At 38.4% G+C, this 27819-nt stretch overlaps 2 protein-coding genes across 7 annotated transcripts in view; both read left to right on the plus strand.

Moving 5' to 3' along the window:
* The first annotated feature begins 3127 nt into the window (after window positions 1-3127).
* Window positions 3128-11501, plus strand: aktip (akt interacting protein). 3 transcript variants are annotated; one of them, XM_055205534.2, is made up of 10 exons: window positions 3128-3269; window positions 4442-4545; window positions 6390-6598; window positions 6777-6841; window positions 7019-7119; window positions 9134-9222; window positions 9407-9505; window positions 9767-9874; window positions 10073-10133; window positions 10636-11501. In XM_055205534.2, exons 2-10 carry the CDS (start codon window positions 4504-4506, stop codon window positions 10741-10743), a joined length of 882 nt encoding a protein of 293 aa, XP_055061509.1. In that variant the 5' UTR covers window positions 3128-3269; window positions 4442-4503; the 3' UTR covers window positions 10744-11501. The 3 variants fall into 3 exon arrangements, with proteins under 3 accessions (XP_055061509.1, XP_073715140.1, XP_073715139.1); XM_073859039.1 differs by lacking the exon at window positions 3128-3269 and adding an exon at window positions 3669-3841 and having other exon boundaries at window positions 4441-4545; window positions 10073-10173; XM_073859038.1 differs by lacking the exon at window positions 3128-3269 and adding an exon at window positions 3671-3841 and having other exon boundaries at window positions 4441-4545.
* A 776-nt stretch (window positions 11502-12277) lies between these two features.
* chd9 (chromodomain helicase DNA binding protein 9) overlaps window positions 12278-27819 on the plus strand; it is a 75264-nt gene continuing 59722 nt past the window's right edge. For 2 of the 4 annotated variants that reach the window (XM_073859040.1, XM_073859043.1), the window contains exons 1-2: window positions 12278-12417; window positions 23105-24768. In XM_073859040.1, coding sequence (XP_073715141.1) covers window positions 23227-24768 — 1542 coding nt within the window. In that variant the 5' untranslated portion in view covers window positions 12278-12417; window positions 23105-23226. Of the gene's footprint in view, window positions 12418-12556; window positions 13024-23104; window positions 24769-27819 lie in introns of those variants that run through there. The other 2 variants (XM_073859042.1, XM_073859041.1) reach the window with 2 other exon arrangements.

The raw sequence follows: 27819 nt of genomic DNA on the forward strand, positions 1-27819 counted from the left end.
TGTGCACTCCCGTATTGTTTGTATCGTGAATAAAATTTTTAGTCATACAAACGGTTTTGTACACTGGCAGAAACATTGTCATTAAAGGTGCAGTGTGTAAATTTTTGTGGCATCTAGTGGTGAGCTTGTGAATTGCAACCAACGGCTCAGTCCACTGCTCACGCCTCGCTTTTGAAACACATAGAAAAGCTACGGTAGCCACCACAGGACAAACACGTCTTAGTAAAAAAAATTGTCCGTTAAGGGCTTCTGTAGAAAAATAGCGGCACAAAAATGGCGACTTCTACGTAAGGGGACCCTCAGTGTATGTAGATAAAAAAAGTCTCGTTCTAAGTCAATAAACACAACGGTTCGTTATGAAAGGTCTTTATACACCCCTGATAATATAGTTTTGTATATTATTTTGCATTTCTGTCAAGAGATCCTTCTAAAAATTACACACTGCACCTTTAAATGGTTCCTAACTGTCAAAAAAAGTACACCTTATTTGCACCTAAAGAGTTCATATTTACTCCTCAGATACATATTTGTATATCCTACATATTAGGCCTTTTTTAAAGGGCACTGCCCCAGTGACAGCTTGGGACCAATTTTTAACCATTTTTTTATTTTAACATGATGCACAATTTTATACAAAAACCATTTATTGTAAAAGACAGGAGCTTGTGCTATTGCAAACGAAGAACAGTACATTGTCTCCCCCCTTTGCCTACACCAAGTCACAGCAATCTCTCTGTTTCTCTCTCCCGTCTCTTTCCTTCTCATCTGCATTACAGGTTCTGTTCCTGTAAAGGTTGCAGCTTAGGAAAGCTTAGCATGCTCTGTAAATGACCTTTGCTTTTAATATGAATATTTCTCTTTCATTATTACTATCATATAGTGAAATCTATGCACATGATCGGGCACAATAGATCTTCTTTTTATTAGTGCAGTAAAATGCCAGCCAGGTAGTGTGAGGGACTTCCAGCCCAGATTATTTGCTTCTCCATGTACCCTTGCCCCTTTAACCACCTCCTGACAATGAGAATTAATATGCGTACAGTTCTACTCTCTCTCTCTATTGCTCTCTCTCTCTCTCTCTCTCTCTCTCTCTCTCCTCACTAGAGTTCAATAGGCAACTTTATCAGGGGGAACATTATTGAGAGCTTTGCCGAGAGCTTCTTCATCACACTCACATCTGAGCCTGCCCAACACTTGTCACTGTCAATCACAAAGTGATAATACACTCAAGATTTCCTCATTTGGTTTAATAAAATCTCCAGGCTTATTTGAACTGCAGTCATTATAACAAATAATTGCTGCATTGAGGTGCTAGCCGGGCCATAGCCTAAGGGATAAGACAAGACTATTGCTCTGTGTGGGACTTAGTTGATGTTTTTTTTCTTTTCTTGCCTATACCCTCTCTCCCCAGTCGTGCATATTCCAACAATGAATATTGCATCTGAATCCAGCTCTGGCTTTCTTATTCAAACTAACATTGTTATTACTTATTATCTGGACGAGAAGTCATTCGTTCTGCCTCCTTTATGGCTTTTGCTGTCATGACATATTTCACTGGGGGGCTGCCAATTGCAATTTTTAACTGTCATTTAAACCAAATTGCAGATCAGAATGAGCAGGTCTTGTGGGTCTCGGAAGAGAAGTACAGTGATGGAGAGGATGAGCACATGATTTTCTTCGTCTCCAGTTTCAACACAATGGCCTCTGCTTTTGAAAAGCATTCATTACATTAATCAATACAAACAAAAACGGACAAATCAATATTAAAGACTGTTCTGATTAGCTATGCTAATGTGCAAACTTAGGAAAAAAGATGCCACATCTTACACAACACATTCAAATAAAAATATAAATCCTTTTTTACAACAGAAAAATATCAAAAATTACCCATTATAAAGATCACGTTGTAAACAATGTGTTGCTGTTTTTCTTTGAGAAATTATTTCATGCCCAGGTTAGGTAGGCCAGAAAGAAAAAAATACTTAAAATTAAGGAAGCAACATGCAATCACATGTTGTGTACAACTTTTCCAAATACAACTGGAATCAAGTAAAATTCACTTTGGTTTCTTTCAGCAACATTTTTAATTGAATTTGTCATGAGAGTCAATGACCTTGCATTGTTTACTGGCTGCATAGTGAAACCAAAAGTCAATTACATTTATTAACAGACTGTGTTGAAAAACAAAATAAAATCAGATAATTAAACAATAATTAAGTCAATAATTAGCTTGCACTTTCAGTCTTGGACAATGTCATTTTCCTTAATTAGGTAAATCGGCGAAGCAATAAATTAGCTTTTTCTTTTTCTCTTTGTCCCTCATAAATTATTATTGGGCATAGCCATCAATCAATCAATCAATCAAACATTGCCTATTAAATATTACAGAGCAGTCAAGCACACAAGTAAGCATGCAAGGTTAGTATTACAAAATATTGAAATATTCTGTTTATTACATTACTCATATAATCTTGTAGACCACTATACTGTCTGTCAGTATATATGTTGAGTGAGTAAATGCTTGGTTAATACATTGCTATTGATAAGTGCTATTGATAATTAATTGCACTACTGTCGTTCATGGGCAGTCAATTAGGTCGATTGTTGAGTTTGCAATTCTGAGCATTTGACTCCCCCTTTTGTCCCATCGGTGGCATTACAAAAACAATCAAATTGTGCAGCAATAATGGTTCTTAAAAAAAAATACTTTTACAATCCTCATTAATATAACCTGCATGACGGTAATAAATGTACACACACTAATGCATACCGATACAGCATTAGCATGCCTTATAATAAATCCAATAATCTCTTTGGCATATGCATTGATACGTATGAAAATTTTCCATTAAAACATCAGTATAGCTGGGAAATGTAATTAATTAATTCAAGTGGATATAAAATAATGCAGAGCATTTGAATGGATTTTACAGCAGCTATTATTATATCAAGTTTAATTTAATTAAAGAAGTTTAGTTAACTTTTAAAGATACACTGGCAGTCATTCAATCCAATAAAGCTACCTGTTTATTATATAAATGTTTATTTATTGTACACCAATGAAAGTCTCCTATAAATTTTACATTAAAGCTTGAGTAGAAGAGCCAATCCAAACTCAGTACCTTGCTGTAACATGATTGACAGGGAAATGTACTAATAGAATCTCTCGTGCGTTTCTATTAGCCAATGGCAGGTAGCTCGCACATTCCTTGCGGTTAGGGTGGATACTCTATATTTTAAAATGTGTGAAATGTCCTGAGGTTACCTTGGTAAGTTTTCTAACTCTTTGTCATTATTAAATTCTTCATTGATATTAACGGCGATATACCCGTGAATGTCATACTGTAAGATAAAAATCTGCAAACCGTACCAGTTAAAATGATCAGCTCGCGAAACCGAGCTCTACATAAATAGCGTAATACAGACTTTAACAGCTATAACAACATGCTTGTGGCACTTTCGTGACACACTGTGAGATTGCTGTAATAAACTGTTTTCAATCTTAAATGCTCGGTATGTAACAAATTATATTTGTTTTCTAATCGTAAACCTGGAGATATTTAACCTTGTGGATCTCTCTATTGAATTTCTGATAGGGCGCCGGGCGTGTCACTCACACTATGAGCCAATTGCAGTGTCTCTCTTGTGTTTATGTTCCGCCTTTTCCTGTCAAGTTAGTGTGCCGTGCGTTAGGTATTTTCGTGAGATTGTTGTTCAGATAACGGCGTCGACGGCTGTTTAAATGACCGTGTACAGGAAAAACTAGCCTAAATCAAACTAATTCATAACCTGATGAGTTGCTCTGTAACATGTCTTCAGCTAGGTCACATCGTTTGGCTCGGTAAGTAAAAACCCATTAGCTACAGATGTTTTCTTGCTACAAGGCTAGTCACACGTCGTGACAGACAGTAACTTGAACTCCACTTGAAAGGCTGCATACTAAACCACAGAGCCTTTGTTAAAAGGTTAATTTTACCCGTCACAATACTAAGCTGTCTGTAGTGGGTGTCAAGTTGAAATAAAGACAATGATGTCTCGTGAAAAGTAGTAGCCCTAGTTTCTAGTTAAGGTGGTTCTTCTAGTGTCAAGTTTTGACTTGTTTCATATCTTTTATATTCCTATTGCTGAAGCTTTCCTTACTATGGTAACGTTAGTCATTTTAACGGTAGTCCTCGTATGAGATTTACGTGGAACCGGACGTAGTTACAAAAAGCATATGTGGCAAAATAATCAAATTTCTCTTTCCACACAATTAATGTATTTTAATGAATGTAGAGACGGGTGTGCGTTATACATTGGACTAACAGGTGACGTGCTATTGGGGGATTGGATTGCCACCAGCTGCCATATAGCATCAGGTTGCTTACTGTGTTCTCCAAATGTCCAGGCTCTTAACATCTCTTTTTATTTCTTTCTCTTTCACCCTTCTTTTCCATCACAGTAAATTCTTCGGATGCCACTAAAAAGTGGGCAAGCACACGCCTATCGAGAGCTCAATGAGTAATGAACACATTCTGGAGCATGTCTACAAACGTTGGTCGCAAGGTAAAGTATGGCTGTCCACCTGTGTGAAATATTGCCCACAGAAAACAAGCATCATTGAATTTCTGACGTGTCAGTTATCTGTGGCCTATTTAATTTGTGTGTCTGTGAGTCTTCAAAGGGTTACTAGTCCTTATTTAGCATCTAGTTAGCAACCCATATAAAAATCCCAAAGGGAACCCATGGTGAATTAATCTTGTGGGTTGGCCTACAAATTGACATTGTCTAAACCGCTCTTTTGTTCTCCAATAGCTCTCACGTTGTTAATTGTAAGGCAGTCATCTAATTTAGCAGATTAGGAGATACGGTTGTACTGCATGTCCATGCAGACTCTGCACAGGTTAAGTGAAATGGGCTGCTTGATAACATGTGACTTAAACCAGTCATGTGGGAGGCTCAGCTTTTAAAAGTGATTTTTCATAGATCAGTCTCTTTGAAGGTACTGGATGAGAAAGCTTCATAATGAAAGTTTAAGACTACACAGACTCCTATAAAAATGCTGCTGATTTATTCTAGCATTTATATTTTAACTCTCCACCGAATGTATGTTTTTATTTTTGTCTTCTAATACTGCAAATAAATGCAGTCAGCTTAAGATCTTGACAAAAGAAACAGTAAACTACAAAGTTGCTGTCCTGGGTTTGACATGGAGTCACAGCTGGTATATAGGTGTTACATTCAGCTGTTTCCTTATAAATGCTGACTCATTAACAGACTAACTGCTATAGACATTTAAACTAGCTTTAAGTAAACATTTAAAGTACATCATATAAATTTTCATTGAATTGAAAGTTTAGCGAAAAATGAAAATTACTCCATGTTTTACTTACCCTCAAGCCATTTGAAATGTATATGACTATCATCTTTAACACAAGCGCAATGGGGGTTATATTAGAAAATGTCCTGGCACTTTCAAGCTTTATAATGGTTGTTAATGTAGGGTTCCCACGGATCCTTGAAAGTTTGTGGGGGGGAATTCAAGGCCCTGGGAAGTTTTTGAAAATATACATACATGGATACAGGTCATTGAATGTGCTTGAATCTATTTTATGCAAGAAGTTTTCTGGAAAATTTCATATTATTCCCTGTGTAGTAGTGTAGGATAATATCATAGAAATTCTAGACATTTTAAGCACATGTGCTAAACTGTTCGCTTTAAATGCTTCTGTTTATCTTCTGTATGCGAATGTTGATTCATACTTTGCGTAGTTGTGTTTGACACATAAAAATGTCTCAGGTTAAGTATGTAACTGTTGTTCCCTGAGAAGGGAACGAGATGCTGCATCGCCCTTGCCAAACTTCCTGTGTCCCTGTAATGCCGTCTTTGGCAATGTGTCAGATAGCGATATACTTCCTGGCTTCCGCGTCACACCGGCTTTGGCCATTGGTTGAATTTGATATACACATTCAGACGCACTTACCCCTGGAGGCGTCCCCCAAAATGTCACTGCAGTGATGCAGTACGAGTTCCCTCAAAAGGGAACTGTAACAATGTATCTTAAAAGATAACTCGATGTAACCTTGCTCTCCCTTGAAATGTATCCCCACATTTAGTCCTTGAATTTGAGGGTTTTGGATCTGAAAGGTCCTTGAATTTGAAGTTGATTTTGTAAGAAAAATGTCCACTGTGCAAAATATCATCTTTATTATTCTACTGAAGAAAAAACAACATATCAGATTGCCTGATTTTTAAGATGTATATTTAGTCACATACTGGGCTAGTGAGCTATGCAATCTCACCACAAGGGAAATTTCTTTACTGCAGTGTTTTTTTTTTCAGTCTTTGTACTGTAGGTCTATTTATTTACATTCTTAAGTAAATAAATGTAACGTTTGTGTGTTTGCAGAGATCTGACAGTGAGGAGAAGAGTGGCCAGGGTGAGCAGAGAGCTAGTCCAGCTCGTCCCCCGTTTGGTAAGAAGCAGCTTCCCTCCATCCCGAAAAATGCTGTCCCCATCACTAAAGCTGCCTCACCTTCAAACTCTGCACAGTCAGCCAATGGCACCCATGCTTCATATGGGCCTTTCTACTTGGAGTATTCGCTGCTTGCTGAGTTGTAAGTGTCGCTTTCTTCAAATACATGTGATGTGGGTAAATGTGCAGAATTGTTGGGCATGGGTGATGGGTTTTAAATTCGATTTAATTAGATATTTCAGATTCCATTAAACTATGTTTAAAACAACTTGCCTATTCAATACCTGAAATTGATAGATATTCTCTTGTCTTCATTGCAGCACGTTGGTGATCAAGCAAAAGCTCCCTGGCATCTATGTACAGCCTTCATACAGATCAGCATTGAGTAAGAACCAAGTATTTATGTTGTGATGTGTTCGGTTTTGTCTATGGAACAACAGCGCATATCTTAGGAAACTCTGTTTAGAGTTATGGGTGTTTCAGTTTAATTGGTTACAGTATCATTTATCAGAAGTATGGGCTACTGATGTGTTATATCAAGTATCCACCAATGTTTTTACAGTGTGGTTTGGCGTGATTTTCATTCGACATGGCTTGTACCAAGATGGTGTGTTTAAGTTTACAGTGTACATTCCTGATAACTACCCAGATGGAGACTGTCCTGTAAGTATAGTAATTTTTTCCCCACAACATTTTGTGTAATATTGGTAACCTTTTGGTGAAATACGCTGTTTTGCATCCAAAATGGGTCATTCTTGTGATTCGTCTAGATCTGATGAGTTTTTGTAAAGACCCTGGATTATTAGTTTGTGTACTGAATAATATAAAATACAAATTTTTGTAACACTTTACAATGAAGTTAAAATTGTTCACATTAGTAAATGCGTTATCTAACATGAACAAACAATGAACAATATACTGCCCTACAAAGGCTAAGTGCAGTAACTATGCAAACTCTGAAACTGAGAAAAATCTGTTTTCCACCGTGCACACCAACGCTTTTACGCCCGCGGCCGGCGCATGTTTTCAATTGTTTTCAATGGAAGCTCAGCGTTTTTCAAATAAGCCAGCAGCTAGCGGTTTTCTTCCGCGCTCAGCGCTGAGCGCCGAGAGTTGAGAAATGTTCAACTTTGGAAGAAAAGCTCCGCTCGTCAATGTCACTTCGCACGCGGCCGTCCAATCACAGTGGAGGTGGGGCGGGACAAGTATCACAGCAACCAACCGTCTCACAGCTGACGTATCAGAGCTACCAAAGCGCTTAGCTGAAGAAAGCTGGCACTCAGCTGAAAAACAGCTGGCATTCGGCGTTTTCAGACGCGTTTAAAAGTTTTGGTGTGTCCAGCCCCTTAAAGTTTTTTACACCAGCCAGTCAAACGTGTTACTGCAATTTTGGCGCACACATTTCTCTGAAATGCGACAAAATTGAACCAGTAGACTGGTTTACAAGACACAACAGATCTCACAAAGCCCATTTCAACCCTTAACTCAATTTTGACCAAATGCGTAGTTACTGCGCTTTGGCTTTGTAGGGCAGTATAGTTTGCAGCATTCATGTTTATGTCAGTACAGTTATTCATGTTAGTTCATGGTGCATTTACTGATGTTAACAGTTTCAACTTTAATTTAAAAAATGTATTGGTAAATGCTAAAATTAGTAAGATTTACAATTAAAAATAATAAAAAGATAAAAATAAAAATACAAATGGTATTAATTGATGGTATGACCAAAGTAGTGCCATTTGTGTTTATTCAATCATTCTTTAATCAATTGATCTTGTTGTGTCTGCTCTCTACTTTAATCTGCTAATTTTCTAGCTTCATTCAAGATTACATGAATTAAAACAGTTTAAATTGTAAAATAAAATAAAGTTTTTCAGGTTTAACTTTTCCCTTCTACTAATATATAATATATTTCTTGGAACTCGCTGTCTGTGGCTAGCACCTTATGCATTTCATGCTGAAGCAGGCCAAAAGGAAAGACACGTAAATGACTCTCCCTTTAGTCAAATTCACATTTATACTGTATTTTATTTGCTCATTTGTTCAGTTAAACTTTCTAAATTGTTAATCCTTACATTTAAAATACTTTTAGATTAAATATTTAAATCATTACAAATCTAAAGCTTTAACGGATTTTAAATACCCCAGAGACACGTACTATGAAGATTTATGCTTTTGTTTACCTCACAAGTTGCATCCCTGGACAGAAACAAACATATTGCTTTAAAATAAAATTATCTTTCAAAGTAATCTTACTTCTGCCCCACTTTTTCAGCAAACGTTTTTTTAAGATTATTTTCCATCAGGTTTACATTGTGCTCGCCCTTATGCAAATTTCTGCAAAAACAACAAGCTATCGGCTGATAGAATTTAAGGCAATGTGTATGTAAAAAACTAAATACAACAACAGGTTTGTTATACAGTAAATAAAATGTTCCTGTTCAGGATAAGGTTCAATTTTTACTTCATAGCTGTATATAAATACACTTTCAAATTTAATTAGATTTTTTTATTTCCTCATCTTGTTACAATTGATAAACCGTGCATCAGTGTTAAAAAGGAAAAATATCATGTAGAATATGGACTGTGGCCATGTCTGTTTGTCCTTGCAGTTTGCTTTCATTAGATGTGCTGATCTGTGTTTTCTACTGTTTGGAATTTATTCACGTCGCTTTAGAGAGTTGTGTTCGACACCCCTGTATTCCACCCGCTAGTGGACCCAGAGTCTGGTGAGCTGGACGTGAGGAGAGCTTTCACTAAATGGAGGTTTGTATTGAAGAACAACTTGGTCTTAAAGTGTGAACGTTTGTGTACTTTGTGGCTAAGGAATGGAATATAATTTCTAAACTTGTCATGGTGCATTTTTTTGTGGGCAAACCCATGTCTTCTCTCACATCTGATGGAGACGGATTTGATTATATTTCCTTTTTTAAACTTCCATGCATTGCAGGCGAAACCACAACCATATTTGGCAGGTCCTTATGTATGCACGCACAATCTTCTATAAGATCAACACCATGGACCCACTCAACCCAGAGGCTGCAGTGCTGTGAGTATTGGGTTCTGTTAAATAGTTATTAAATACTTTTGTCAGGTGTTGCTTGTGTTTGTCTTACAAATCTAAGAAAAATGCTTATTTTAACATTTTGGTGTATTTGACTGAAGTGAAATTGTATTGATGCATACTTAGTCCAAACTAAGACTTCACCCCTATCATTCGTTTCTATATATCTGTCTCTCAGAATTTAGGTTGTTTATATCCTTTATTCATAATTGCTTTTGTTAACCAACATCTATGTTTTTTGTGCAGGTATGATAAAGACATCCAGCTTTTCAAACGGAAGGTGGTAGACAGTGTCAAGCTATGCAACAGTCACCTGTTTGACCAGCCCAAGATAGATGATCCTTATGCAATAAGGCAAGAACAAAGTTTGCAAAGTTTCTCTTCACAACAGACCAACAGATATGGCCTCCTTTGTATAATACTTCTATAAAATTGTATTATGGAAAAATAAATCAGGAGCTTGTGCTGTTCAGTAAGGTTAGAATCAACACAACAGACTGGACTTTGGCTTACTTGTTGTTTCACTTCAGATGTTTATATTTCTCTTTCTAGCTTTTCCCCATGGAATCCAGCAGTACACGAAGAGGCAAAAGAGAAAATGTTTGCACATAAAGTGAGTGTGTGACGCTCTCCTGACTGCTCCCCAAAACCAAGTAAAAACTGGCTTCTTCCTGGTATCTGATGCATGCTTCATTGTAAAGCTTTTGTGTGTGTGACATGTGGAATGTTGTGCAGCTCATTTCCTTTCCTATTTCCGATTGTTCTCTTTTGCTGTGCAACCTTAAGCCAAATTATGCTTTTTGGTGATCAATCTTGTACAAGTACATGTCATGTCAATTTCTCCATCAGCAGGGTCCTCGCAATTTTTGTAACCTGTGCATATCATTTGCACAAAGGCATATGACTGAATACACCATTGTGCATGGTCAGTCAATGCACATCATCTGCAGTTATAATGCACATCATCTGATCGGGTTACTTATGAAATGTTTGATCATGTAGCCACAAATTAAAACATACCCTAGGCTTTAGTAGCTTTGTTCAAGTGTGAATTTTTTTAGGAAATGTAAATGGTACTCTTCATGCTTGTGTCCATTGGTCTTCTCTTGTTGTAGAGACGACCGGAAGATTGCAACAAAGGATCGCAGGTGTCTGGACTGTCTTGGGTAAAGCCTGGCTCTATTCAGCCTTTCAGCAAAGAGGACAGCCCACTTCAGACATGAAACTTCAGTACTTCAGACTGTCCAGAAGGGTGCCATGATGCTGTGGCTGTACAGAAACACTTCAATTAAATTCTGATGCGGTTCTATGAACTTTAACTCGCTCGGCTTTAAATTTTTGGTTTAAACTGCTATGCTAACATAAGAACTGTAAAACTTTTCCAGTGTAGATCTAAAGACTCCACCCGTTCATTACGATGTTGAGGCTTGAACACGCTGATGGAGCGGATTTTGTTCTTGTCGATACTTTTACTTGCACATGTTAATGTTTTCAGGCACAACAAACCACCTCACTTGTTTGTGTAGGTCATGGTCTTGATGGTAAACTGGTTTTTAGCAAAAAATTTTGACTAATTTAATTTTTTCTTTCCCTTCCACCTTGGTTAATGATTTAATGATTTGGTTTTTGTGTGTATATAATTTTTTTTAATTCTATGTATGAAATGGTTATAATGTAAAATGCAGAGGAAAATGTATACTTCATTAAGACACTAAGTTAATCCTTATTGTTCAGAAATGTAATTCACTTTGTGTCCGAATGGCTTAAGGGTTTGATGTGTAAATAGTGGAGTAATGAATGCAGTAAAATTAATGGCCTCTGTAGATGAGCCCATAACTCCCATTTATTTATGTAGAAATTTACTTTTTTTTTGTGAATTTTAGTTTTTTTTTGTGGTTTTACAATGCTTATTTTATTTTAAGCGTTTTCAGAAGAATCTTTTTTTTAATTGGTTCAAGACAAATAAATGCATAAACTTAAACTGGTCTTAAGGCTGTTTCTAATACTGTATGCTTAAAGTTGAAAATTGCAATTAAATCTAATATATTTATAAGTATAAATTATGACATGGTTAATTTTTTTTTAACTAAGAAATTATAATGAAATTTAGATTCAAAAACAAAAATGGATCACACAGTTTTACTTGTAAAGGTTATTGTTCACATAATTGCCACTATATTAGATAAATTGCATTTAATATTGAAACATTACATAAAAAACACTGCATGACTTGTGTGTTTTCCACTTAATGAAACATTAAAAAATGTATTCTACTTTGTGTCTCAAAAAACTTGCGGTATGCAAAACTAAAATTATTTGGTATAAATAGAAAAGTTGAAGCTTAGTGGTCGAGGGGGAATTTATTATACACAAGTTGAGCAAGCACCAATTTCTACTGTATTTATTGTATCAGTGTTGACAAGCAGTAGTTCCCAAAAGATCCGCCAGAGGTGATCAAATATCAGAGGCACCGACAGCAACTTCTCTCCTCCCTCCGCCTCTCTACCATAGGCAGTGGCACATCAATGTAAAACACACGCTGATTGGCTGGCATTCCGGCTCGGCCATCTTGTTTATGAACTGTTTAACTTTTTATATTGCGAGTTTAAAATTATTTAACGATTTTTCATAAGCATTTTATAAGTAAAATAGGGTCATTTGTCAAAAATCTCTCTAAGGAGTCAGACAGATGTACCATTCATACGCAAAAACAAATTCAACTTCGACCAATCACAGACGACTTAACAAATATGCAAATACGTGTTTTATCATCATCTACGTCAGCAACGCTGGAACCGCTGAGGTCGCCCAGCAGCGATATCAACTACGCCAAAAACTTCGCTATTTTATTCCTCCATAAATGTTCGCGTTCTGCCGCAGGATTTACTTACATTTGGGTAAGTTCGTTTATTTCTTTCTTCTTCTGGTCTAATAAGAGTGTAGATGGTATTAGTGTGCGACAGTGCACAAACTCAGGTGGCTGTCAGTCCTGATGAGAGGGAGAGAGACAGTGAGAGAGTGACAGAGTGAGGGAGAAACAGAGAGGGAGAGCGTGACGTTCAGAAGCCTGAAGGGAATCCCACTTTGGATGAAACGTTCTGTGCTCGCGGCACCTGAACTCGGGCTCACTATCACGATATGAGCTCCACGTGAAAGTCGCGGACATGGACACCGCTGGGTTTCCAGCACAAGGTGGTTCTGAACTAACAGCGACCGAATACACTTCGGAAAGTGGACCAGATCGCTGCTTCGTTTCGACGAGGAGGAATACAGCGCGACAATAACAGTTTTTATTTCAAGCGATGATCATGTTTCTTCGATGTTTTGACAAGACATGAGGACACAAGCGTGTGATGTTTAAAGTTGGAAGTGGTGTTGGAAGTGGTCACAGCGCTGAAAAACGTGTACCGGGTGATGTTCTGGATGATTTCGTCTGTGTCGGAGTGTAACTTAAGTTAGTTTGATTTTTCAGCACACAGGCTATCAATGAAGAACGAGGACAGGTGAGAGTATAGGCTTGGCTTTTAGTTTTCTGATCCAAATAAAATACTGTGGTACCATTACATCGGTGATGATGGATATATAATGTCACGTTAATATCTATCAAATACCTTGCAATACTATATAAATACCATGGTACATCATGGTATATCATTCAGTACCATGGTATTTATATAGTATTGCAAGGTATTTGATACAAATGTATTATTTAACATAACTTTTTTCTTAGATTCTGGCCTCTTTTGGGTATCCTTTGGGTGAGACCTTGTAGGTAAACCAGTGCCATAAAAATTGTAATAATGGCTGCCAACATGGTCATCATCAACTCGGTCGTCATCATCAACTCTGATTTGTTTACCGGAGGAATCTGACAGGTCCTCTTCCAAAACACCTGACTGCTAGTTGATTTGTAACACACCAACGAGTGTTGTTTGAATTTAACCTCCAGTTCATCTATGTAAACTAGCTTCTTTGTACAGTACTAAATGTACTATAAATCTTTTATCCACACAGCCCTTGGCAATATAGATTTGTTTACTTTTTTGTTGTATTTGGTTTTTTGAAGTAGCACAGAATGATGGAGTAAACTCACTCAAGAAGTCTGTTGGGCTTGATGCAAGTTTTACAGGTGGTGACAATTTTTTTCTATTTAGTAAATCTGACTGAATTTAGACAGTTTGGCAAAAAGTTTAAAGATCCACTTTGTATAGATATTTCGATTTAGATTCCCAACTGTGATACCCAACTTCACGTAAGAGTTCTCGCCAATTATCATAATCACATTGTTTTAATTATGAATTGCATATGATAACCATTTTTTCTTTATGCTTTTAAAGAAATACCCTTAAAGGGATAGTTCACCACAAAAGAAAATTCTGACATCACTTACTCACCCTCATGTTGAGTCTAAACCTGTATGAGTTTTTATTTTGATAACAACAAAAGAAGATAATTTGATTAGGGATGCTTCGATCAGGATTTTTGCCGCCGATACCAAGTACAGATTTGTTGTCTTCGTGATCGGCCGATACCAATGCCCGATACGCATTCTTCAAGCTGATATGTAGGGCCATATAATTTCCGCGATCATGGAAACGCGGACGGAATCGCGGAATTGGCAAATTAACACAGAATCTAGCGTTAACACAGAAGTTCGTGGAATTCTACATATTTTGAATGAAATTCTGTTTTTTGTGTGGGAGAAGAACGTATGTCTGGGGGAAATGCAGACCAGGGGAAGCAATCTGGGCGACACACCCCCTCCCGTCATTTCAGACCCCCTCTAAAACACTGAAACCATGGCGAAGCGGCTCTTCACGACTCAATTTTTCCGCTGACGAAAGCAAAGATATTCGATGTTAAGCACTTAGTTCCGTGCAGTTCCCACATGACTTTTATGTGACAGGAGAACTGTTATTTTGTAAGTTTGTTCAAAATTCCATTCACTGGGAATGCAAAGATACATGCACTCTCTCATCCACGCCTCTCTCAATGCACCTCTCTCACGTGCACATGCTCTCGCATCTGTCCGAAGTCTGAACACAAATTCTCATATGTTTGTTCAGTTTTATGCGTTTCAAGCGAGCTGAGGCAAACTAACTATCCCTCGCATTTAAAATATAATTATCTGCATCATGGCGCAGCTCTCAGTCAGATCACTAATCCTGTGTATGTTTGTAAAGTTATATGCATTTCAAGCGATTGTGTTTAAAATATGCATCGCGTTCCGCTGCACCTGTGTGTGTGTGTATATATGTGTATTTTTACAGTCATTAAGTAATTGTGTTATCTCGTTTTTATCTCGAGCAGCCCTACTGCAAACAGGGAATGTGAAAAAATGTTACCTCAATAAATTTAAGGTCATTCCTATTGTATTTGTGTACATTTTAATCATTAACATTAAAGGCACACTCTTTTTATGACTAAAATAACAGTAAAGGGTAAAAAAAAATTCAAACGGACAAAACGGAATTTGGGAAAAAATAAAACGGAACTTGGGAAAAAAAAAACTGATTTTATAAGGCCCTAGATATGCAAGCTCTTTGATTTTTTTTCTAGATAAAGTAACACAGCAGATGTTGCCTTTATTATATTATTTGCAGTAATTAGGTATATTATTGTTTTAATAGAGAATCAAATAAATAAACCACAGCAAATATTTCTTCGGCGACGAGAAATTCAATATGCCTTTTAAAAAGGCTTATGTCTTTTAAATGTACTGAAAATTAAACACTTCACAGTCTTGTAGGAATTAAACACGCATTTGTAAAGTACAACAGTTCTTCAGCCAAGAGCAGAGAGTGATTTTAGTGAGAGATGAATACTATTACTGTAGCTTTAAGACGTGAGAGAGATCGCTCTGTTCACGTGCACTGATGACAGGCAGCTGTGTGCGCGTGTGTTGTGTGTACGCGGTCAAGAGCATCTGTAAGGAAAATGGAAGTTTAAAGTGTCAAAACTTTAAAACGCATGCAAATAATGTACTTTCGGCATGAAGATGCAATATTCACGATAGTGTTTTATACGCTGTTTGATGGGGATGTGAAGATGCCTCGCGCTGTTAGGACCGGAGCGCGCCCTCATAAAAAATACACATATCTCCGTTTAGGCAGAGAGAGAAATCAAAATATGCATGTCGCACATGAGCAACGGGTTATAAAAATGCTTGTACTGCGTAAAAATGCTCTCTAATTGCAGCCGCATTCAGGAGCCCTATGATGACAAAAGTAAACAGAAAGATCAGTTCATGAGATTGGCAAATTTAGCGAGTACCGATCGAGTCATTTAATGCCGATACCGATCTGCGGCCGATCGATCGGAGCATCCCTAATTTTGATAAATGATGACAAGCACACAGTTGACGGTACATGAATTTCATCGTATTTGATTTTCCTACTATGGAAATCAGTGGTTACAATCAACTGTGTACTTATCATCATTTATCAAAATATCTTCTTCTGTGTTCATCAGAAAAAATAAATTTATGATTTAGAACAACATGAGGATGATGACAGAATTTTATTTTTTGGGTGAACTATCCCTTTAAATCACCTTTTAGTTACACATGCAGTTCTGTCATTGTAAAGAGACAATATGAACCTGCTGTTGCGGTGACAATGCTGCTTTGCTTATGTTTAGTCATGTGGTGTAAACAGGTCTCCAAGTTGTCACTTTAAATGAAGTTTCCTCTGTAAACTACAGAGATTCGGAAATATAACAAAAACCCTGTGTACTATGCTTGCCTAGAAAGTAGTGATGTATTGCAACACAAAGTGGGCGAATGCATGGTAAACAAAGACTCGACCAGAATCAACTGCCGCAGACAGGAAGTGTTTGAATTTAGCGACGCTCTTCAACTCCATATAAATGGATCTCTGCCATACATCTCTATCTGAGATGCTGTTGAACCTAATGTATTGTCACAATTGACTTTAGAAAGCAAAACGTCATTCAGTGAGTCAATGGAAAACACACTTAGGTCAGGTCCAGCAGGGACAGGATGATGTTAGCCCACGTACATTTTCCTCTGCTTACAAAAAGTGTCTCTGCACAGTGCACACTGCGTCATGATAATATAGCAGATAATGGAATCATGACAAATCAGTTGAAAATCCTGTCCAGCCAATTTGAGCAGTTTGTACATAATGCATGGCATCTTTTTACCATATGTCTTTTGCCATGTCAGACACTGCCATTTAGTTGCTTTCTTTCTGTTTCGCTTTTCATAGAGTGGCTTTTGTTATTCCACAATTGCAGGAGGTTCATTATTTGTCCACTCTATTGCACTCATCATTACGCTGGTCCACCTTGATGTTTAGACGCATGCTAAAAATAGACAAATGTTTGTCAGATGTTAAATAAGGGTTACACTCATTTGAAGTCTGACACTGTGGACAGAAATTATAGTGTGGGAGTTACAATAGTCCCAGTGTGGTTACCGGTGTCAGTTTGATTTGAATGCAGACTCAAGGATATTTCACCAAATAAAAAAAATTGTTGACGTGTATTTATCCTAATGCACTTTGCAAGTCCAAAAAAACCTTCATTTCTATAGGCATACAAGGCTGATCCTGTTGCAAAGAAGGGTTATATCAGAGCATACCTATATAGACGATTTCATCTCCGCCGGGGAAAAAATACCAATATATTATCAAAACTCAATATACTATCCATCCCTAATGCATAGTGTAAGCTTGATTGCTGATCGGATAGGTTGTTTATTTATTTAATGCTGTTCACTTGATTTTGGACTGCAGAATTAATTGGATAAACTACACTGTTATGACTTAATGAATGTCGAAATAAAAGACAACTAAACAGAGTATTTCTTTTGTTTGACTTGTTTTGACTAGGGCCAGATCAAATAACAGCTTGCTCCAGCGCAAACCATCATTTTGGCGTTAAATAATGACTGTCGGGATTTACTAAAGACGCGCAGTGAATAATTAAGGTTGGAAAGGTGTGGTCTAGTTATTTTTGCGACTGACCTTATTTGCATATGCATTTCTAGGAGTTTCCCTTTCAGATGCAAAATTTATGAAAGGAGACTATTTAAATGATTTTTTAATGTTTGCGCGTGTGATATTACTGGTATTTGTGCCATTATTTGACTTACAAAAAGCATGTCTTAAATCATTTTTTGCTTGAAATTGCTGCAATTGTTGCTGATAGGAGAGGCATCGCATAGATCAGAGAGCACGTGGTACAAGGCAGAGGATTTTTTTTTAACACGTAACAGTTTATTTGGAATGCCAGAGGAACATATTGTGTGAAAATATTGTTTGCCAAGCCATGTTTTTTTTATATGTAGTTCTAAACGTAGGTTCAGGAGGAGCCTAAACATTCAGGCCTGTCAATCATCATTATGGGCAGCCTTCAGGCCTTCGTGTCCAGCTGCAGTTTTTCCGGCATCCCTCCTCCCCATCTCCTCTTTACTGCTCTCTTTCTTCCTCCGTGCAGTTTGTTGCAGGGGGGTTAAACTTGGGCCTCGAGCCTGGCCTCAGGTTTGCTCTCTCTGAAGGTTCAGACTCAGAGCTTTGTTGCAGATCTTCCATCGAGGACAGCAAGCCAAGTTTGTTTACCATTAATCATTAAGATCTAAATGCGCAGGCGAACTAGTGAATTGCTGGAGGAAATAAAAGGGGACTCACTAGGAGAAGTCACACAATAGCAGTTGTTTCAAAACTTCATGTTACCCTTAATTTGTGTCGTCTGGTTCGTTTCAGTGTACTAAAGCTTTCACACCCTGAGCTTTCAGCTGCGATGTCCATGGTGCTGAACTCAAGCGCATCAGGTGCTAGTAGATCACCCGCACCTGAAGAGCATCAGCTCTGCTTATTTGTGACCCTAATTTGCGCTGCTCTTAGGGCCTTTTTTAGGCCTGGTCACTTCATGCGTTTTCTCTGATCAGATAGCTGTCATGAAACCACATATGTCTGCGCATAACTCCTCCCAAACGTATTCACGTATTCATATTGTTGCATTAACGTCGTCTTAACTTTTTTAAAGCAGAGTAATGAAAAGAGTATTTGCATTTTGCGCAGGAGTAGAAGATCGGATTCATATCCGTTTTGCCAAGATGCATTTATGTGGCCAAATGCAAATGGAACAGTTTTAACAAATCAGATAGCTATCCGATCAGAGAAAACACATGAAGTGACCAGGTGTAAAAAATCCCTTAGTAGATTGTGTTGGTCATTATGGAAATCAGCTGTTGCACCTGTGTTATTTAATTTGCGCCTTTTCATTATATAACCCGCAGATGTTACCACTCCTATCGGCGGTCTCACGCTAATTTGCCCCTTTTGGTAAATGTGGCCCTTAATGTGAAAAACGTTGAATCTTCTCTCAACACCTGTTGTGTTGGTTAAAGCATGCCTGCACTGTGGGAAAAGAAGAGTGAGGTTACTTGATAGCGCTGGTCCAGGATCAGCTTTGCTCACCCAGAAAACCCAGGTCATATTCAAATACAGCACAGAAACGGTTCTCGGGTCTTTGGCACATAGCAACTTTTACCTGATCTTTAGATGAGTCACACTTCAACATTATATGACTAAGCTTCTGTCACAGGGCAATTTCACAACGGAAACGTGTCGATGTTTGCATTTCAAGACCAGAAGCACTGACACCCAACTGTGCCTCATCTTGTTAGTCACCATGCAGATGTGCTGGCATGAAGAACGCTTGGAATTACATTTTGTATTATTGATTAGTGACCCTTATGTGAGCCAGGGATGTTGGACCTGTTGCCTAAATGTAAATTGATTGGAGCATTTTGGTGGGAGATTTGCAGTATTTGTCAGAAGTAGGAATTTGCACTTGTTGTTCTTCGAACAGATACTGGCCTGAGATTTTGGGTCTCTTATCTGTGTTTCTTTCAGCTGTGGGTTAATGCCGTCACTGCAGAGCAGGTGGGAACTCTTCCTGCCTAAAACATTTCTGGTCTGATACTTTACCTAGAAAGCCAGTCGTTGTAAATTATAAATTACATCAAAGCTCTTATCTGGACCTGGATATGTGATAATAGTACATAAAACTGCATGAGTCTGTTGTGTCTGTGCCACAATATTTCATCAGATCAACAGATATAATTGTGCCGTTCTTACTGCAGATAAGTAAAGCATCTTTGAAAGTAATACTGAATTTACCTTCACACTGCAGAAGTTAAATAATACATTTTATATCAGTCCACGTGATGTGATGGTACACCATAATTACAGTGTTGCTGAATATGCTTCCTGGTTTAAGGCAGGTGCACGTCTTGACAAACAAGCAAGTTGTTGATTTGCTTCAATTAAGTGAGTCCCAGATAATGAGAAGTACATTATAATTTTAAGCAGTGTTGACAGACGTAGCAACGCCTGCATATAAAATTGAAAATCTCCACGAAGGAGTCTTATCTCATATCCACAGCTAGCACCCTGCACTCTAAAAAATATTGCTTGGACTCAACAAAATAAATTAACAGTTTGCATCAATTCTAATAATTATTTGGTGGGATGTCTTAGAAAATTGTGTTAAAACTAGAAATTATTAAGTTAAAAAAATAAGTTGTTCTAATTTAATCGTTTACACCTTTCTAGTCAACAACATTTGTCAGGTAGCAGAAGACAAGCAGTCTTAGTATTAAAATGCCTTCTGGTTGAAACGGTGTGTACGAATGCTCAGTGAGTCTGTTTTAATCAGCAACATAACAGAAACTCTTTTAAATACCAAAAGAACAGAACATTAAACATTAATAGGTCTTCTCATGTTTTCATCTTGATTAGAAATGCATAAAATAACATCATATTTCTACATTTACTCTCACTATCAAGTCCCATACAAAGCATGCTGGGAACCAAAACCTGAAAACCAAAACTTGAACTTGGTTTTAAACAAATTTCAAACAAATATTAAAGTTTAAGTTACACACAATATTAAGTTGATGTAATTATCAACATTATTATGTCAGGATAACTCAATAAAAAAGCTTTTCAACCAGTGTGTGGAGTGAAAATGTTTTACAGTGGCCTTAGTACTTTCTCTTTCAACTTCATGCAATGTCCGTCTATGCATTTTCGCTAAAGTGCAAACATACTGGTAAACAAAAAAGTACCTTGTAATGCAATGCAGGGCTCAATGCAAATAATTTTTTATACTGGCCGGTTGGGCTACTAGTGGTTCAGGTTTTCACTTGCCCAGCCAAAATTTTCACTGGTCTCAATAAAAAAATTTCAGTGTCACATATTTAAAAAGAATAATTCAAAAATCAAATATAATTGTATACATATACAAGAGACATGTTCCAACAGCAAATTGTTTCTTTTGTCGTGTTTTACCCAAGTAAATGTCTGCTTCCAAGATGTTAAATAATATACATTGATGAAAATATATTTTAGTGACTGAGTGTGAAGCACTGGCCCGATCGGGCAAGTGACAATACTTTTTACTGGCCCGAACATCTCTCACACTTGCCCCGGGCCACCGGGCAATCCTTTATGTTGAGCCCTACAATGTAAGTCACTTTGGATTAAAACGAAAATGTAATGAAATGTATTTTACTCTAGATTTAAAGGTCGCATTCTTTCTAAACCCATTTTTTAAACCTAGTTAGTGTATAATCTTTTTATAATAGCATAAATAAAACCTGTAAAATAAAATGATGAAGCTCACAGTTCACTGCTAAGCGATATATTTTCTTTAACAGAATTTACCTTTCAAAGCCTACAGCGAACGGCCGGTTTGGACTAGTAGAGGGACAGCCCTCTACTTCCTGCTTTAATGACTTCAGTAAAACAGTTTTTTGACTAAACTCCGCCCACAGGAATATGCTAGTCACCAGCGGCAAGCTAAGCTGCTATCGAATCACAACACAATAAACAAGCTACACAATCAGAAGAACTCGACACGTATTTCTGAAGGAGGGACTTTATAGAACAAGGAAGACTTTTTAGGACAGTAAAAACAGCGCTATACAGATAAGTAAATTGTGTGAAAAATACAGTGTGTGTGAAAAATACAGTGTTTTTAACACGTGAAACATGAACACATGTTATATTGCGCCCTGTAAACACAATCAAAGCTTCTAAAACACCGAAAGAACGGGACCTTTAAAATTACAACTTACAAGTTTTCTGCTTTCCTATCTAGGGCCTGAATAAAATGTATGTTGACTTGTTAGCCTGCCTAATTATAAGCTGAAATGGTTTAGATGATAAGAAAAGATTGAAACACCAGATTGGTATTGTAGCAGTCAGCCGTGTCTACATGTCTGTGCATTGCCGTTTTGTTTATCTATGTGTATGTGTGTGTTTGCTGTGAGTCATCAGGTCGTGACTGACCTCCTCCACAGCCGGTGATGGTCTGTGGTCAGGACAGCCTGTTTCTCTCTCACCCTCTCTGTCCGGTTGTGTGTCTCTATGTGCATGTGTGCATGAAATGGAATGAGCTGTCTGCACGTCCCACACAGCAGTCGCTCCTGTCGTTCTCCCAACCAGCGCTCGACAGCGATTATGCTGTTCTCAATCATTCTCTCTCATCCCGGGGTCCGAAGGGAGTGTGAAGCACCTGGGTCTTGTCTACCGCTGAAAGCTCTTCAGCTTCTGTGTCTGTTGTAATGCCTGTTTCAGCACTTCATAATGCTGCCAAATGCTCCCTAGACGTTCCTTTCCCTTTCACCTATCGCAGTCCTTGGGGTGTTCTGGAAGGGTTTATTACCAGAGATTCAAGATGATCATGTTAGATTCGGTACTGTTTTGTTAAAGAGTGATGTAATATGGAGTGTGCTGTTAAATTAAGGTACATCAGAAGCTCCACCTTTTTTTCTGCTAGGGTTTCTTTTAAAATTTTCAGTTTCAAGTTATTAGTTCAGTTGAAAGTCACTTGATTTTGGACTTCCAAATTGGAATCCTCATTGAAGTCTATACTAAGATAAAGGCGTATATGATTAATGTGAACATGATTGCTATGGATATGAGATTATTGTTAACAAGATAATTATAAACTTTCAGCATATTCAGTGCATTACTACAAAATTATCTACATGACATGATAAAATGTACATTGCAATGTTTCTAGATGAGTATGTAAACACATTATGATTTTCTGTATTGATAGTAGTATACCTGCAAAATAAAAAAAAATAGCATGCCTGTTTGTTTTCACATCATCTTTGGACTACATGTTGGCTATATTACAGTAATGTCCTGCATTTGAATTATTTGAAGTCTAGTCAAGCACACCTGAATTAGCTCGGTTAGTTTTCGGTTTACTTGAAAACTACAGCCAGGGGTTGAGGCTCCCTGGTGTGCAATTTAAAGACTACTATACTATGAAAAACACAGTCAATGTATGTTAAGAACTACAATACTTCAAAAGCTTCATACCTAAAAACTTGAAAGCTCACTCCAAATACGTCACATTAATCAGCTAAGATCAGAGAACAGTGATGTAATGATGTGGTATCAGTGAACCAATGTTGTTGGCTTTGAAGTTCGCTCTCAGTAAATGATAACACAGAATGTTTTTGTAATGCTTCTGCTTCTGAGTAAAATCAGCATTGGCATATCTAAAGTTGTGTGTAATTTTGTTTCTTTCTTCTAGATTGTAACACTTATTGGTGATGGACTCAAAGGGAATCAACAGATTCTGACTCTTATCAGCTTCCTCTATTGCACTCAGCAGTTTGCTGAGGGGACAGACTCTTCATGCGCTGATCTTGTACTATGACCGATCCCATCATGGAGTTTTTTGATGACCCTAGTATATTTGGGGGAGGCCTTGACAGCCTAGTCCATGATGATACAGGATTTAACCCTGGGACTGTGTCTTTGGAAGATGAGCTTCACCTTGGCCCTAGCTTTGAGCGTCTTCAAGAGGAAGCAGGGTCAAGTTCAAGTATCCAACATGGGTTATCCTACAATCATCCTGTTGGGCATTTTGACACTATGAAGTCACAGACTTCAATAGCACAAACCTTTACTGGTCCAGAAGGAGGTAACAGTAATGCAAGAGCATTTCTGCCACAGCAACAACCATTTCAAGGGCATAACATGAACCAAGTACCCCAGACGAATGGACTGTTTCTTAACAATAGCCCCATGTGGGGAAACCATGATCAGAAAGGGGGTAACTATCATCAGCACCATCAACAACAACTTCAACAACAGCATAAACAATTTCAACAGCAACAATTTCAGGGTCAACATCAACAATACAGTCAGCAGCATCTTCAACAGAGACAGCATGGTCTCGGTCAACACCCAATGTCAAACCAGCAGCAAATTCCCCACCAACAAATATCTCATCAGGGTTTGCACCATCTTGGTAAGACGTATCAGGAACATTCTGGATTTTATTATCAGGCCAACGTCTCTCAAATTCATTCCCAACAGGCCCACCATAACTCGCTTATCAGAGAGGGTGGTTCATTCCACCCTGCAGTCACTCCGAGTAGTCATTCGCAGTCCAAAACATATCTAGAGTCCTCGATGATGCCTGTGTCCTCTCAGCAGCATGGTGGGTTTCAAGGCGTCCAAGGTTTTACTGCAAGTCCAAGGTTAGAGGACAATGATTTGGGCTTCCCTGTGCAATCTTCCCCTGCAACCCATTCTTTCTCTTCTGGGTCAGTAAGCCATGCCACATCGTATCCCAGCACCCATTACTCTCTTCCCAGCCAGCCTTCTCCTGTAGTAAATGCAACTCAGTCATACTCATCTATGTCAAACTCTTCAACAGTGATACCATCAGCTACAAACCTGTTGGATAATGGTTGCTCTTTTCTCTCTTCTGGAATGGAACATGAGCAACAGCAAGTCCAAATACCTGGCAGTCCGGCACAACAATGCCTTTATCGTGGCATGCAGAGCTCTAAATCAGGGCAGAATCTTTTCATCTCTTCTGAGGTATTTCCAGAAGCTCTGAGCTCGTTCTCTGATGACCATTCATTCCCTTTGGTGGAAAGGAAGAATTGCAATGTGGCAGGACCTTCAATTACAAGCCAGAGTGGAAGCAATAGTAATGGGTTTCGGGCTCTGGAGGAGGCTTTACTTGGAGAGCAACACGATGGGAGGCTTGAGGACTTAGGAGAGGCCTCTGACCTTTTGGGAGATGAGTTGTTACCCCAGCTGGAGGCACTAGATCAGGAAGAGAGCTCCAACCACTCATGGGTAAATGCAGGACTGGAAAATGTAGGACAAGATGATGACGGAGATAAAGTGAAGGAGATAGAGGATGGGATCGATGTGCCAATTGGTCACAGCACACAGGTGAGTAAAGGCCTCTCTCTGATCTTTCTCAGATGTGGTTGAAAATGTCTCTTAATTTGTTTGACGGCTTTTTGAAGTGCAAAGCACTTTTGTTGGGATGTTGGAGTAGTCAAAGATTACAGCTCTTGGCTCTCAGGTTTGGGTGTTAGCTTTAATGGAGCCTTTTTCGAGAGGAACTGAATGATTTCGAAGATTTTTATAGTGCTGTTTTTAATGCTTGGCTTCAGAGGAAAAAATCCTATATAAGTTACTAGACCTTAGTCACAGTTGACGGCCTATGTTATAATGAAAATTAGGCTGCAATGATTAGATCTACTACTTGTTCGATAGGTTGTACTGACTTAAACTGTCATATTCTACTTTAATTTAGGAAAAATAAGAAATGGATATCTACCCTGTCTAAGGTCTATGACATTGAAGATGACAGCTAAATGAACTCATGGATTGTAGCCAAGCAGACAACACACTACTTTGTAACATTTAACTGTTCAGGTAGAGAATGAATAAGACAAACAGAGAGAACAGGGAGAGAGAATACAGGCTCCATTAAATTATAATTATTCCCTTCTCCCCTCCTGTTGAGGGGCTGTGGGCGGGCAGGTAACAGCCGATTAAGAGTGGCAGTGGTGTGTTCAGGACTTACTGAGGTTAAGCATACTTAAGGCTATAACAAGATGTGGGTCAGGCCAACTGTAGGCTAGCGGGAGGTGCACTCGGGCTTGTTAGAGTGGATCTGGTTTGTGGCTTTAGTGTGTGTGTGCCTGTGTTCATGGATGTGGGATTAGTGTTTGTGTGTTAGTGCAGGAGAACGGGAGTCAAGAGATGTTGATAACGAGGCATCCTGAGGGAAATTGAGAGAAAGAGAGGGAGGAAAATGAGCAAGAGTGCTGTCTAGTCTCTGATCACAAGCAGCAGGCAGTACTTTTCTGCCTGACAGTGTCAACACTCCCTCTCTCTCTCTCTCTCTCTCTCTCTCTCTCTCTCTCTCTCTCTCTCTCTCTCTCGCTTGCTCGCTCGCTCGCTCTTTCTCACTCTCTCCTGTGATACTGGAGCATCAGTGTTTTCCCTCAGCTCAGTGCTGCTGACACAGGGAGTTGAGGCTCGGTGGTTGGGTTCAGATGCCACACACACACACACACACAGAATGAACTCTTTCCACCCATTCTGCTTGGCACACAGCAAGTTCTTGCCATCAGATATGCGTGGACAAATACATCTATCCAAATATAAAATCTGATTTCACCAAACAAGAGTCAACTTTTTGTTCATCGATAGAGGGTCAGATTAATTTTTTTTTCTAATCAGTGGTTAAAAATGGCATCTCTAAAAATAGTCCGACTCTGGGTAGGTGCCGATAGCAGTGTCAGTGGAGAGATGGATTCTTATGCCCCTCCCTAGTCAATCTGTCTGTCCTCGCATATCCTTAATTGAAGGATGTGGATCAGAGTTCATTATAGTGTGACTTCCTGTAGCCTGTGTGTTTCTGTTGAAGCGGCTGTCTGCATTTATGTGTGTGTGCGTGTGTCTGAGAGAGAGAGAAGCCATTCATGTGCACTGGGCTGTGGAAAGCCAACAGATGTATTAATGTGAGGCAGTCCCAGGGTTAAAAAGAGAGAGATGCACTCAACTTCCTCTCTCTCTGGAGGTCTTGGGGGCGAGTTTGTGCTATAATGAGAGTCTTCTAAAGCCTCTGGACCATAAGGGGTTGGTGTTTCAATACTGAAATGTTAGCTGCATCAGTGGGGAATGCCAGTAGATGTTTAAACTCATGCAAAGAGAAGCTCCCATCAGGCCAAAAAATGGGCAAGCCAGTAAGGGATTATCTGAGGAGACAAGACAGTGGAACCCCCACATTTAGAGTAATGCTGTGGTGACCCTAGACTTGCATTCACTTCTATTCATACACATGCACATGCGGCAGACCGGAAACGCAAGCTCATGTGAAAAAATTATCCATTTCAGCATGTGCCAAAGTTCAAGTTTGGTGAACTTTGACCTGGGAATTTGTATCAAGTAAAGACGTGTGACAAATAGATAATTGATATGTGACAGTGTGACCTTTTTATGGTAAAGAAAAACTAAAAATAAATATTTTTTATATTATAACGGTGCAAACACAATGTAATCTGTAATGTGTGAAAAAAATTAACAACACTTTAGCACGTTATATTACACGTGGTTAATGTCTATACATGCACGGGTCTGAATAGAAATTTTGCATGCTGAAAGTCTAGTGTGTCTACGGCATTAGAAGCATACATAAAAAACACGGTACACATGCTTGTACTTTTTTACAAATTTATAAGAAAATGGATCTTGCACACTATAATTCCATTCCTTGGTAAGTCTTTTGATATGAATTAATGGAGATTAAAGAAGGCTTTAATGGATGTTAAAATCCCCTCAAACCTTTTACCTTGTTGCGTTGGTCTAGCCTTATACTTTTGCACATAAATTAATTCAGGACTAAGCTATGGGTGGGCGGTATGACCAAGAATCCATTTCATGAAATCAATCATTTTATTTTATAGTAACAATTTTAACAAATTTTACTTGCCCACTTGGACAAATATCTTGAAAATGCCCACCACAAAATCTAAACTGACCACCACCAGTACATTTTTGCACAAAGCATTTTTTGCTACCTCTCTCTCTCTCACATGAGTGGTTCTGTACACACACCCACGTCAGTTGCTCTGCTGTGACTCTGACCCCTCATTTAAGCCTCAATATACAGTACTTGATGGACTTTCGTTCATTTTTGGAAGCAGAGCCATGCACAGTTACAAAAATGTTGTGCCTATTAGGTGCACATTATTTAACCATAGCTCCGCCCACTTATTTACATTTTACAGTATACACGTAATAGAAAAATCTCTTCTGGCAGACATTTTATTTCATCATAACGGTATATACCGAAATACCAACCTTCCCTTGACCAGGAATAGATTATGCTTGGACAGTATTCACACTTTGGTTTGATTGTTTGTGCCAAACCACATCAATACCATCACCACCCTCCCAAGTTAGGAGGGACGGTGTTCATACTAA

This window comes from Misgurnus anguillicaudatus, chromosome 21, assembly GCF_027580225.2.
Source record: "Misgurnus anguillicaudatus chromosome 21, ASM2758022v2, whole genome shotgun sequence".
Classification (NCBI taxonomy): Eukaryota; Metazoa; Chordata; class Actinopteri; order Cypriniformes; family Cobitidae; genus Misgurnus; species Misgurnus anguillicaudatus.

Excerpts from the sequence above, each read along its gene's own strand:
- aktip (XM_055205534.2), top strand. The coding sequence starts at position 4,504 with ATGAACACATTCTGGAGCATGTCTACAAACGTTGGTCGCAAG. Across the intron at positions 4,546-6,389 it reads CTACAAACGTTGGTCGCAAG|AGATCTGACAGTGAGGAGAA; the intron begins GTAAAGTATGGC and ends GTGTGTTTGCAG. Across the intron at positions 6,842-7,018 it reads TTCATACAGATCAGCATTGA|TGTGGTTTGGCGTGATTTTC; the intron begins GTAAGAACCAAG and ends ATGTTTTTACAG.